The following is a 12,508-nucleotide window of genomic DNA, read 5'->3' on the forward strand; positions in this document are numbered from 1 at the left end:
GCTTGTGGATTTTATGATTTGTTGAAAAACTGTTGGAAAAGAAGTTTATTGACATTGAGAAATTCCAAGGTTAGGTAATCTTTTGTTGGGAAATTTTTTATATAGTTCAACAACACCTATTCACCTCCCTTCTAGGTGTAGTCCATTATTGAGATTCAACTTTCAAACCATTTTTGAGAAAAATAGAATTTCCATCAAAATGGAGAATATCCACCCTACCTCTTTGTCATCAGCATTCCTGTTTAACCAGCATAACCTTGCCAGAGGGTTTTAGAACATGAACATGTTTAGTAATACCAAAATGAGCCATGAGAAGCCAGACATGAGTGAGCAGCTCTCCTCCTTGCGTCAGCTCCTTGGCATGTTCATTCCGTGGACAATGACATGCAGCATAACATAATATCTCTATCCATACATGACTTATCATCTTCCATTTCCTTTCATACTCCAGGGATTGCAAAGACTTAGCCAGCGCAGAGCCACGGAATAACATTGACATGCTTTCATTTGCTTTCACTGATGGTGAAAAGTCGGTGTTCAATAGAAGTAACTTTTTACAAGCTTGGATTCTATCTTTTACGTGCTTTCCACGTTGAAGAACTGCAGTGGCCTCAGCACAGCTGTCTTGAAATCGGTTTTGTCCAAGTCCATCAGGCAGCATAAGGGGGCGCTTGACCAGAAGATACACCATATAATCCGATAGCAGCTTGCTTGCTTTACAGTTTGAGTTCTCTATGCTTGAATTTTTGTTTAGATCTGTATAGTAGCAGATATCAGTTGCTAGGTGCCAGAGGAGAATGCTCTCATCGAATTCTGCTTCCTCAATACTCCGGAGAATGCTCTTGAATTCTGCTTCCTCAATACTCCGATGTGGTGTATAGAAATATTTCCTCTTTTCTAGTGTCCGTTTACCTCTGTCATCACATACTTTCTTAACTTCCTTAATGTCTCGGGCACGCCTTGATTTCTTCTGAAGCTGTTTAAAGATCAATGTTTTCAAATATTTGGGGACAACATTTGAATTCTTAGAAGAACACTCCTCCAACTTCGGACAAATGCAGAAGAACTTCCAGATCTCACTGAACTTGATAGGCATATTTTTGAGGCAGCAACTTATTAGACTCTGTTGTGCCATGGAATCAGACCATCTCTTGTTTGCAGGGAATAGAAAAGGTAGTCGACAACTAGATATGGCTTGACAGATGAGACTCACTCGTGTTTTTCCTTGTTCGCTCAACCAACACATGGTCCAGTCAGAGGAAGACAGTAGAATAATAGAATAGATCTCCAGAACAATTGCTCCAACCAGCAAACACAACGTTATAATCACGTCAGTAGTTGAGTACTCATGCCTGTCAATAAACAAGAAGAACATGAATGTTAAGATCATAGAAAATAGACAGATGGAGCGGCGTAGGACACCCCATTTACGAGAAGCCATCATTGCCTTGGTATAGAGCATGTCATGCACAAATCCAAGCTCAATCTCAATCACTCTGAAAGCTTCTGTCCAAGATTTAACCAGGAAGGAGCGTTTTGTCTCGTCAAGATCTTTCGATAGAAGGACATGATCTGTAAATAAACGCTTCAACTTGGGGAAAAATTTATTAGCCTCTTGCAAAAGGGCTGCATCCGGGATAATTTCGTTTCTGGGGGCTGGAGAAGGTTTTTTCATCATCTCAGGTTCTATAACGTTGTGCAGATCATATCCACTAGATTTATAGAACTCATAATTAGCCATTAATATGTCAAAACTGAGCCCCTTACCAGTGAGCCCTTCATAACTGTGCCCTGGGTCGGGAGGAGGGATCACGGTTTTTCTAAAATAATGGTGACTTATGGACTTTAGAAAGCAAGTCCTCTCCCCATACTTGATCAGTCCAGCCACAAACATCGGGATAGTTAGAAAATTGAGTGGTGTGCCCTTCCAGAACATACCCAAGGCGGAAAATGCCCATACAGACTGCATGAATAGCCCAACCAAGTGTCTGGTCCACAATTCATGGTCTTCCAAAGAATAGGCTGTGATGGTGTCCGAGCCGCCAAGGTGTAGCAGCAGAAATGGTGCCCAAAATGCCCGTATTTGTTGTGATGGGTTATCTTCTTCTCCTTGGCAGTTGGAGATTATGCTAATACAAGCCTCAGCTATCGGATTTGCGAGTGAGTAAGCTAGGGAAAGGATGAATCTAAGCAGCTTTCCGGGTAGATATTTTCTCCTGCTGCCTAGGAGGACGAGCACAATTTGTAAGGTGAGGCTGGTTAAAACCAGTGAACGGAGTTGCCCCTCACTCCAAAGTTTTGTCACACCTAATTGGCGGGGAATTTCCACGACAGTCCTCTTATTCATGATGATCACACAGCTAATACCTGAAAAAACAAAAAGAAATTATCAGATTAATGCAGAAGATCTGAATATACCAATTTATCATTAGAAAATGGAAGAGTTGAATCGGCGAGGAACAGAATTCATCATCCTCAAAGCCTGAACCTTTGACATATCTTAATCATACAATACTATTGTGCTCCTTTCTTGTACATATTGTCCGCTCTACACCCAGTGGACCCTTACAGTTTTAAAAGTGAGATATATCACAATGATTCTCATGATCCTCATGCAGTATATAGATATTATCCGCTCTAAAACCCAATGATCCTCACAGTTTTAAATGTGGTAAATCACAATCAATCCCATATATACACAATATCCTCATTATTCCACCAAATTGTGGGGTGGATAGAAAAAATCCCACAATAGGGTCGAGGTCAAGGATCGACTTCAATACTATTTTTAATGATCCGCTCCTTTCTACCTAAATATTATTTGCTCTATATCCATTATGCGTCTACATGATTAAAATGAGTTATACACTACTATAAATTTTTTTCTCCTATCAAAGTGATATCACACTTTGATAATTCGTTAAGTAAAAAATTCAAAGTTTTGTATCCTCTCTTGCTTTCAACACTTTGATTAGCATGTTTAAGCAATTTCTTCCATGAACACATTTTTGGAAATGGGGAGTGATTTGGGAGGGTGTTTCAAATAGTAAAACAAAATGCACTTTTGATTTCAAATAATGAAGGAAATTAACCACTTCACTACAAACCAGATTCCAACTTGATTGCCTAGTAAATAGACACTGGCACAACTACATTACATTACAACAACTACATAGAAAAATGAGTTTCTCAGCAGCCAAACAGAGCTCAACCCAACACCCAAACCCATTCAGAATTCAACCAACTTACAAATAACAATAACCTCAATCTCATTAGTATTCATATGGGCTAACTAACAAGGATGAAACCGAAGCAAATTTGTATGTAATTGAGATTGAAAATTGAGAATAATCTAGGCCAAACAAAACATACCCACTTTTCTCCGAGTCTGTGAATGTGATGTGAGGGAGAGAGACACTAAGAAGTGTCATGGGAGGTCAAGAGTGCAAGCAGATATAATGAGTGAGGTCTTCCCTCCCTCAATTATTATTAATTTTTTTTTTTTGGTGTGGCATCTTAGTGAGACCCACTGATTGGGTTTACAATTGCAGATACAGTCTCCTGTCATTACTTTATTAGTGCGCGTCTGGATTTTTGTTCAGAAGTAACGTCGATCTCTCTGGCATTTAAACTAGAAAAAGATGCAAAACATTTTATAAACTTCTGCATTTTACGTTGGTCCCAAGCGGGCTCCAGGTGGCCCGATGTTTCTCCCGGATCAACAAATTAAATCCAATTGACCTTATTAATTTTTATATATTGACATTAAAATTTTAACTAATTGAACTCAAAGTGGGAATCTATCGATGTGGATCCTACTCCATTTTGATCTGTTTTGATTCCTCTAGACAATTTTTTTTTTTCTTACTAATTCAAGTAGTAATCATAGAGCTTGACATATTATCATAATAGGAATGATAATGAAGAGTTTTTTCCTGTATCCACCTCACCCTGCTCCTAATGAGAAGGGTTTAGGATAAGATAAATAGGTTTATGGTGGGTTTAGGAAGTTTTTAAAAATTTGGGTATGACATGTCTCGCTGTAATTATATATAATTTTAAATAAAAATTTATTTTAATTAGTTTTTTTTTAGCTTTTTTTTTTATCATAAATAAAACATTACTTTTCATAAAAATAAATTATAAATATTTTATAATATCTCTTTATTCATAAATTATATTTATTTTTTAATAAAATTTTAAAATAAAAAAAATGATTTTTTTTTTAATCAAATAGAGTCCCTTACTTGCTTGCCCTTTGGAATGGGAATAAATATAAATAAATGTGATGAAGTTAGTGAGGATTACCCGTTCTGAACCCATCGGATTATCATCCCTAATAAGTTACTTTAAAGCGTAGTTAAATTATAATATAAAAAAAGGGAAAAAAAATTATCAGAAAATTGATTTTTTCATGTTTGATTGTCTTATGAAAAATATCAAATAAAATAAAATATAATTAAAGTTAGTTGAAAACTTGTATATTTTAAAATTATTCAATCCTTATATTACAGAAATAAAATAAGTTAAATGAATTTGAAGTGGTAAATAAAAATAATTTATTGATTTAAAATTTTTTTTTCTTATATTTTTCCTTTCCATTTTATTTCCCTTATATTTTTTGGGAACCAAACATAACCATAGAGAATTTATTTAAAACCCCAATTACTAATATTAGTTGTTATAATATTTAATTTTTGTTTATAATGCAATTGATTTATATTAGGGTGTGTTTGACATTGTTTTCATTCGAAATATTTTTAGCAAAAATGTTTTATCTTGAAGTATTTCTTCAATAAACATTATAAGCAATTTAAAAAATTTTTAAAAGCGTTTCCTAAATTTTGTCTTCTTTAAGATCAAGGTTAACAATGTTTTTTGGAAACACTCCCAACTAAAACTATTATTGGTTTTGTTGGTTTTAGTATAACAAAATGCACTTGAAGAAAACTAATCACTTCACAACAAACCAGATTCCAACTTGCTTGCCTAGTAAATAGCCACTAGCACAACTACGTTACATTACATCACAACAACTACATAGAAAAATGATTTTCTCACCAACCAAACAGAGGTCAACCCAACACGCAAACTCATTCAGGATTCCACAAACTTACAAATAACAACAACCTCAAACTCATTAGTATTCATATGGGCTAACTAACAAGGACCAAACCGAAGCAAATTTGTATGTAATTGAGATTAAAAATTGACAATAATCTAGACCAAACAACCAGAAATAGTGGGTGAAGATGCAAAACATTTTAGTGAGATCCACTTATTGGTTTCAAATTGCAGATTCAGTCTCTCTGTCATTACTTTATTTAGTGTGGGTTTGGAGTTTTGTGAAGAAGTAACGTCCATCTCTCTGTCATTTAAAATAGAAAAAGACGCAAAACATTTTATAGACTTCTGCATCTTATGTTGGTCCCAAGCGAGCTATCGGTGGTCCCATGTCTCTCTGAGATCGACAAATTAAATGCAATTGACCTTATTAATTTTTATATATTGACATTAAGGTTTGAACTAATTGAAGTCAAAGAGGGAATCTATCAATGTGGTTTGTCTTGATTTAATGACAATAATCGATCCTACTTCATTTTGATATGTTTTGATTCCTCTAGACAACCAAAAAATAATTATTATTTTTTTGTTCTTATTAATTCAAGTTGTAATCATAAAGCTGGACATTGTATGCCAAAAAACTCGAATAATATTATCATAATAAGTCACTTTAAAGCATATTTAAATTATAATGTAGTATGTCCATTTCAATTAATCATATTATTATAGTTGTTAGTTTTTATGTCATAATCATAGTGTATTATTTAAAACGTCCTCAATTGCTAATTACTAAAATTGGTTATTATAATTACTTAATTTTTGTTTGAAATGTCGTTATATATCTTATCAGTGTATAGATAAACTATCTCTCGAGCACAAATTTAGGTTTAGCCTCAATGGAAAAATAAAATGGATCGGAGCACGTAACAACCGATTATATAAATTAGAGTATGTATCTTCAGTTTCAACTAAAACTAAAAGTATTTATGTTGATTTTAACTCTCATTTGATAGTAATTTTAGGAAGTGTTTTCAACATTTCTAGCTAACACTTGAAAATTTTTATCATTCAAGTGTTGAAAATATTAGAAATGTATCCTGAAATTACTACTAAACACACTCTTAATGTTTGTACGTTTTTTTTTAAATTTAATTTTTTTAATGAGTTTGATTTAAAACTATAGTTATTACTATTGGTTCTAATGCATTGTGATTTTGGTTTGAAACCACATAGTTTGGTAAGGAAAGAAAGGGGTTATAAAAAAAACCCTTAAAACCAATATTAGCAATGGTGATTTTTGCACATTAAGAAAGAAAATTTCAAGAGAGCTCTTAACCATGACGACCAAAAGAATTAAGGTCTGTTTGGTCATGTTTTTTAAAACTTATTCTTGAAAATGTCCATATCATATCATTTTGTCTATTCTATGCTTAATGTCACAGACTTAGTCTTTTCCGAAGCTCGTGCGACACTTAGACATGTCAAGACACTTGATCTTGTTAAGTCAGTCTTACTTCCAATGCTTAGCTTGTTCCGCAAAGACGCTCGCGACTTGGGAGTTTTAGAAGGCGTAGTAAGCGATTCTTAAAGAATGGAAGCTTTATTGCTTTCAAAGGAAGCTATACAATGCTTGGAATAAGCTCACTTACTTGGTGTCTTGGTCAAATGAGGGCCCCACCTATTTATAGACACCAATGGAACTCTCTGGAACCTTGGAGGGTTCCTTACAATTCAAGAATATTCTAGAACACCCTACACCATTCTATGTACAAGAGGTTTTTAGAATTCTCTAGAAAGCCTTGGACTCCTTCCATGTCTTCTACCATAGTGTAGAGAGGTGTGGACTTTTCTAGGTATTTCTAAAACCTTCCACACTCTTCCCACTAGTGGCTAAGTATAGGAGTCTCCAAAAGCTTCCTAGGCTCTATATAAGCCCATGAGGAGGCTCATTTGAGGCATCTTGTGACATCAAGCTCTCATGTTTTTAAAACATGTTTTACTTGATTAAAAGTAGTTCATCCATATATCATTTTTAAAAACTTTTTTTTTATTCGATGTAGAATATCATAAGAACTATTTTTCATGTTTTTAAAACATGCTTATTTGATTAAGATGAACTTATACATATATAACTTCAAAAAACAATTTTCTACCTGATGTGGAATATCATAAGAATTATGTAAACCAAATCAACTCATCCTGATCATGAAGTAGCTCATTTATCCAAAGTCCATTTCAATTCCACACTCAAAATAATTGTCCAATTCAAACTCAATATTATAAGTCTATATCACTAATATGTGGTTGAGTTTGAAATATTTAGTTTGTTGTAAGATAGAATAAGTTATTTCACCACTTATCATATTCTATATTCAATCTATGAGGATATGATAAGTGGTAGGATATAATATCCACCATTTTTTTATATTCCTTATCGGATGTGTTAATCTTACATTTTAAATTTATTTTTCAATCAATTTTTTATGTTTCTCATATTACTTATTTTATAAAATAATTTTTTATTATAAAATTAAATTTGTGATTGAAAAAGAAAAAGTATAAAATATTTATAAAATATATTATAAAATAATGTTTATATTTATATTATTTAATATATAGGTATATATAAATTATTTTTATACATTGAATAACATAATATAAAAATTTTTTACTTATAGATTTTAAATATTTTAATCATGAATATTATTATATATAAGAGAAATTTCATATATTTTTAAATAGAAATATTAGAAGGTAATATAATTTTATTTAAAATGTTGAAAACTAATATATATATATATATATATATATATATATTATTTTATCCATTTTATAAATTAAATATAAATTAACATGATATTACACATCCGGATTGAATATACTATCTTAAAATATCATATACATTGGATTTAATATCTAATAATATTATACTCCATTGAAAATCATATGAATATGCATTTATTACCTAATAAGATATGATATGGTGGGATATATACATTCTATCTCATCATATCCCACCAATAAAATGTAAGTCTATCCTCGTCAGTCCTCATAATGTAGGAATTCTGAATGTCCACGGGAATTTTTGAGGGTTTTATGAAAAATATGACTTCTTATTGAAATTCTTGAGAAGCTTTAGTCTAGGATCTAAAAAACATTAAATTAGAACAATTAACATATTATACTTAGCAAATATGTTTATCATGTGTGTATGTAATACATACATCTTCCAAGTTATTATAACAAGTAACTTGGAAGAAAGCATGAGAAAAATCGATAAGCTAGTGGACAAACACTAGTAGACATCAAGTTGGTAAAAGTATTTCTTCTGAATAGATATTATATGCATTCATAATAAGAAATGTTTATTTTATGCCAATGGAAAAGTACCTTTGAACAACCTGTAATGGAAATTTATTTTTGGAGTCAAAGTCAATGTTGATAGAAAAATACTCCTGAACATCCTGTGATATTGCATGATCCCCTCCCCCACATCACTTACGAATCAAATGCAATCTTTTTCTTCTGTGTCCTCAGTGAAGCTCCACTAAGTCATTCCATTAGACCTTCAATATTTTTTGAGATTTTAGCTACTGCTTCAGTTTATTCTCTCTAACTACAAACCAAAATTCCACAAAGCTTTATTGTTCATTCCAATTCAGCTCACACCAGAAGATGAATATGATGAGTTGGAGGAATAGAATTTTGGAATTCATGGCAAAGGATGTTGTATCAAGGGTGATAGAGAAGCTTTCTCTTCTGCTCATTCAAGAGCCTGCAGCTTTGGTTGGAGTTGAAGAACAGCTCCAATTCATCGAAAGGAGTTGAGGAGTACTAGGATCCATGGTCACTATAGCTTCATGGAGGAGTTAATGGAAATCGCCTATGATGTGGAGAATGTCATGGATGACCTTATACTCAAACAAGCAGCACGGGAAAGGAAAAGAGGATTTCTGAGGAGGTTTGTTCTATTCATCACTAGGTTCATTCATCAATATCAACTTCATGGAGAGCTGGAATCGATTAAGGTACAACTTTCCAAACTAGCTCTTTGTGCCTATGTTCCTATTCTCCGTGCTCATGATATTGATATTGAAGAAATAGACTGAGAATGCCAGAGCTCACTACAGGATCAGAATATGGCCAACACAGTTGTTTCCCCAGTCATTGAAAAAGTTGTAGCTTTGCTAGCTCAGGAGTCTCTTTATCCCCAAATGAAAAAGAAGGCCAGGAGATTACAAGACAAATTTAGCCTGATTAGTACTTTTTTGAGAGAATTAGAGTCAGAAGAGTTAGACAGTAGAGGAATGGCTTGGATGGAGGAACTCTGTGACCTTTCCCGTTCTGCGGTAGATGTAATTGGGTTATTCATCAACCAACGAGAACATCTCAGTAGGAGTTGGTGGGGACTTCTTAGGAGAGTTCTTTTGGCCTTTTACAATTTTAAATGTCAGCATAAGATTGCCATGGGGATGGATGAAATTCATTCTAAGATACTGGAGATCTCTACGGGGAGGCCAAAAAAAAGCTCACAGTAGACATATTCGAATCACCAAGCCAGCATCGACATATCCTTCAGAATCCGAACACAACTTACTCAAGAACCTAATACTGTCAGCTTTGATGACAATGAACATGCGCTTATGACACGGAATTGCTTGCAGAGTATAAAAGTTTCTCTGTGATTTTAGTAGTAGGTATCAAAGGCATTGGTAAGACAACCATAGAAAAGTTGGTCTATAATAATGATATGATCGTGGATCGTTTCCCTTACTGTGCCTGGACCTCTGCAACTTGTAAATTTCAAATTCTTGAGGACGTGATGAAAACATTTATGGACTACGACACAAATGAGCCAGTAAGTTGGTGGGATGAGATGACAGAGATGGTCAAAGCTTTCCTGAGTGATAAGAGGTTTCTCATGGTTCTAGATGATGCTCACCGTGTCTCTTGCTTAAATGAAGTCATAGCAGCATTCCAAGACACAATGTGTGGGGGGAGAATGATTCTAATCACATGTGAAATGAGTTTGCTTTCAAATCTCCAATTGAGGAGCGTTCATCAGGCACTGCGATTACGAGGAGATGATGAGAGTCGGGCCTTATTTACTTATGCCATGAAGGTAGATATACCATTAGAACTACTAAATCTGAGAAGTGAAATTGTGAGAAGATGTGGGGGGTTGCCCCTGGCAATTGTAAAATTAGCAGACGTTTTGTCACAGAAGGATGCAACCATCAAGGAATCGCCCAGTGTGCTCCAGCAGTTTAATGGAGAACATGACCTATGGTCCAATACCCTGAACAAGATGAATGAGGATTTGCCCTTGTACATGAAGCGATGTCTCTTCTATTTTGGGCTATTTCCTCAAGATTTTGAGATTCCAGCAAGAAGATTAATCATGTTGTGGCTTGCAGAGGGTTTGGTGCAACCAGAGGGAGAGAATGAAGCTCCAGAAGATGTTGCAGCTAGAGGGTGCTTGATAAAGTTGATATCTCAGGGCGGTTCAAGTTACAAACAAGAAGCCTAATGGGAATGTTAACTAATGCCGCCTTCCCGACGCCCTACTACAGCACTGGTTATCAAAGGCTCAACAAGCCACATTTCTTCAAGTTCAGGCTAACAGAGGATCTGAATTGTCCCAAAGCACTGGTCTAATCCGCCGCCTTGCTGATCACTTGAATAAAGAAGATGTCAGCTTTGATCATATCCATGGTGACTACAACACTGCTTCCACATCATTGACACCTCAAGACCGACATGTAATCTCCTTACTATCATTTGATACTCGGGAAGGAAGCAAACCGGGAGAAGACATAGAAAACTTTCTTCATAGATGCATTTCTAGCAGTTTCCTCCTATTACTTAGGGTTCTTGATCTTGAAAACGTATTCAGACCTAAGTTGCCCGGGGAACTTGCTAAATTAACTCGACTGAGGTACCTTGGCTTGAGATGGACTTTCCTGGAGATGATTCCACCATCTGTAAGCAAGCTGCAAAACCTCCAAACACTGGATTTGAAGCATACTTGCATCAGTACTCTTCCTAACTCAATCTGGAAGATGCAACACCTGAGACATTTATACTTGAGTGAGAGTTATCTAACTAAATTCATGCCTCAACCAAAAGCAAGCTTTCCAACAACTCTCCAGACCTTATGGGGACTATTTGTAGATAAGGAGACTCCAGTAAAGGATGGCTTAGACAAGCTGGTCAATCTTAGAAAATTGGGATTGACATGTCGGTTAATGCCATCTCAATAGGGGACAATGTTGTTACAAATGGAGGCAGCTGACTGGATTTTGAAGCTGAACCGTCTTGACACTTTGAGGCTGAAATCAGTTGATACTAATAATCAACCTTGGGATCTAGTTCTGAAGCCTCTGTCTGGTCATAGGGATCTCTCTAGTCTTTATTTGCTGGGACGGTTAAAGAATCCAGCTATCTTATCTGAATTCCCAGAGAGTCTCACTGACCTTACCCTATCAGGTTCAGAACTAAGTGAAGACCCTATTCAAAAATTGGATAAGCTCCCCAACCTGAAATTTCTTGTTGTTGGCCAAATCTTATATAGGAAAGAATATGCTTTGCTCTTCAGGAGGCTTTCCTAAGCTTTGGATTCTTAAACCATGGAAGCTAGAGCAATTGGAGGAGTGGTACGTGGAAGAAGGTACACTGCAAGCCCTCTATGATTTGGAGATTAGGTCCTGTATAAGGTTGAAGATGTTTCCGAAAGGATTGCAACAAAGAACTCTCAGGAATTTGAAGTCAACAGATATGCCCAAGGAGTTCCCTACTTCAGGTTCAGAGTAATATTTGCTTGTTAGGCTTGGGCAAGATTATATATGGTAAGGAAGTAATGTTTGTTTCTACATCTTGCAATACTATGTTCTATTTTTCCTTGTTTTTTATTTTATGTATCAATATTCTGCTACTGGAGCCTTGTGAAGTGTTTGCTGGATATTTCTGAATGCTTTTGGAGCCTTGAGCTAGATGATACCCAAAGCATTGTTTGTGATATTCTTTAGGTGAAAATTTTCAGCTTTGAATAATGTAGCTTTCAGATTGTGATTGTCTTTTTTCTAGTGAATTACTGGTTTTGAGGTGGGAAACTTTTGCCCACAATCCCAGTTATTAGTCCTTGACAAGATTGTATGTTATGCTGTAGTACTGGCTAGTTCTATCACTTACAATGATCTATTCTTCTTCACTGCTAAGCATTGCTTTTGTCTATCAATGTTTCACTATTTGAGCTTATTATGAGATGTCCTACCTATGTTACTGGCCTTCAAAACCAATGGCAAGAGGTCCTCTCTAAAGGGTAGAGAAAAAAACCGTGCAGGTTAGTTGCCGAGCCTAGCAAGCAAAAATTTGTATACATCATATCCCTCTTAAGAATCTTGGAGATTTTTTTTTTTTCCAGTAGAGAGTCAAGAGGCTTGAA

General features: G+C 35.0%; 1 protein-coding gene across 1 annotated transcript; it reads right to left on the minus strand.

Moving 5' to 3' along the window:
• Positions 1-229: 229 nt before the first annotated feature.
• On the minus strand, positions 230-9,701 carry LOC117915296. The gene is made up of 2 exons (XM_034830850.1): positions 9,662-9,701; positions 230-2,367 (listed from the first exon to the last, which is right to left on the minus strand). Exons 1-2 carry the CDS (start codon positions 9,699-9,701, stop codon positions 230-232), a joined length of 2,178 nt encoding a protein of 725 aa, XP_034686741.1.
• Positions 9,702-12,508: the final 2,807 nt, after the last annotated feature.

The sequence above is a fragment of the Vitis riparia genome, chromosome 5 (assembly GCF_004353265.1).
Source record: "Vitis riparia cultivar Riparia Gloire de Montpellier isolate 1030 chromosome 5, EGFV_Vit.rip_1.0, whole genome shotgun sequence".
Lineage (NCBI taxonomy): Eukaryota > Viridiplantae > Streptophyta > Magnoliopsida > Vitales > Vitaceae > Vitis > Vitis riparia.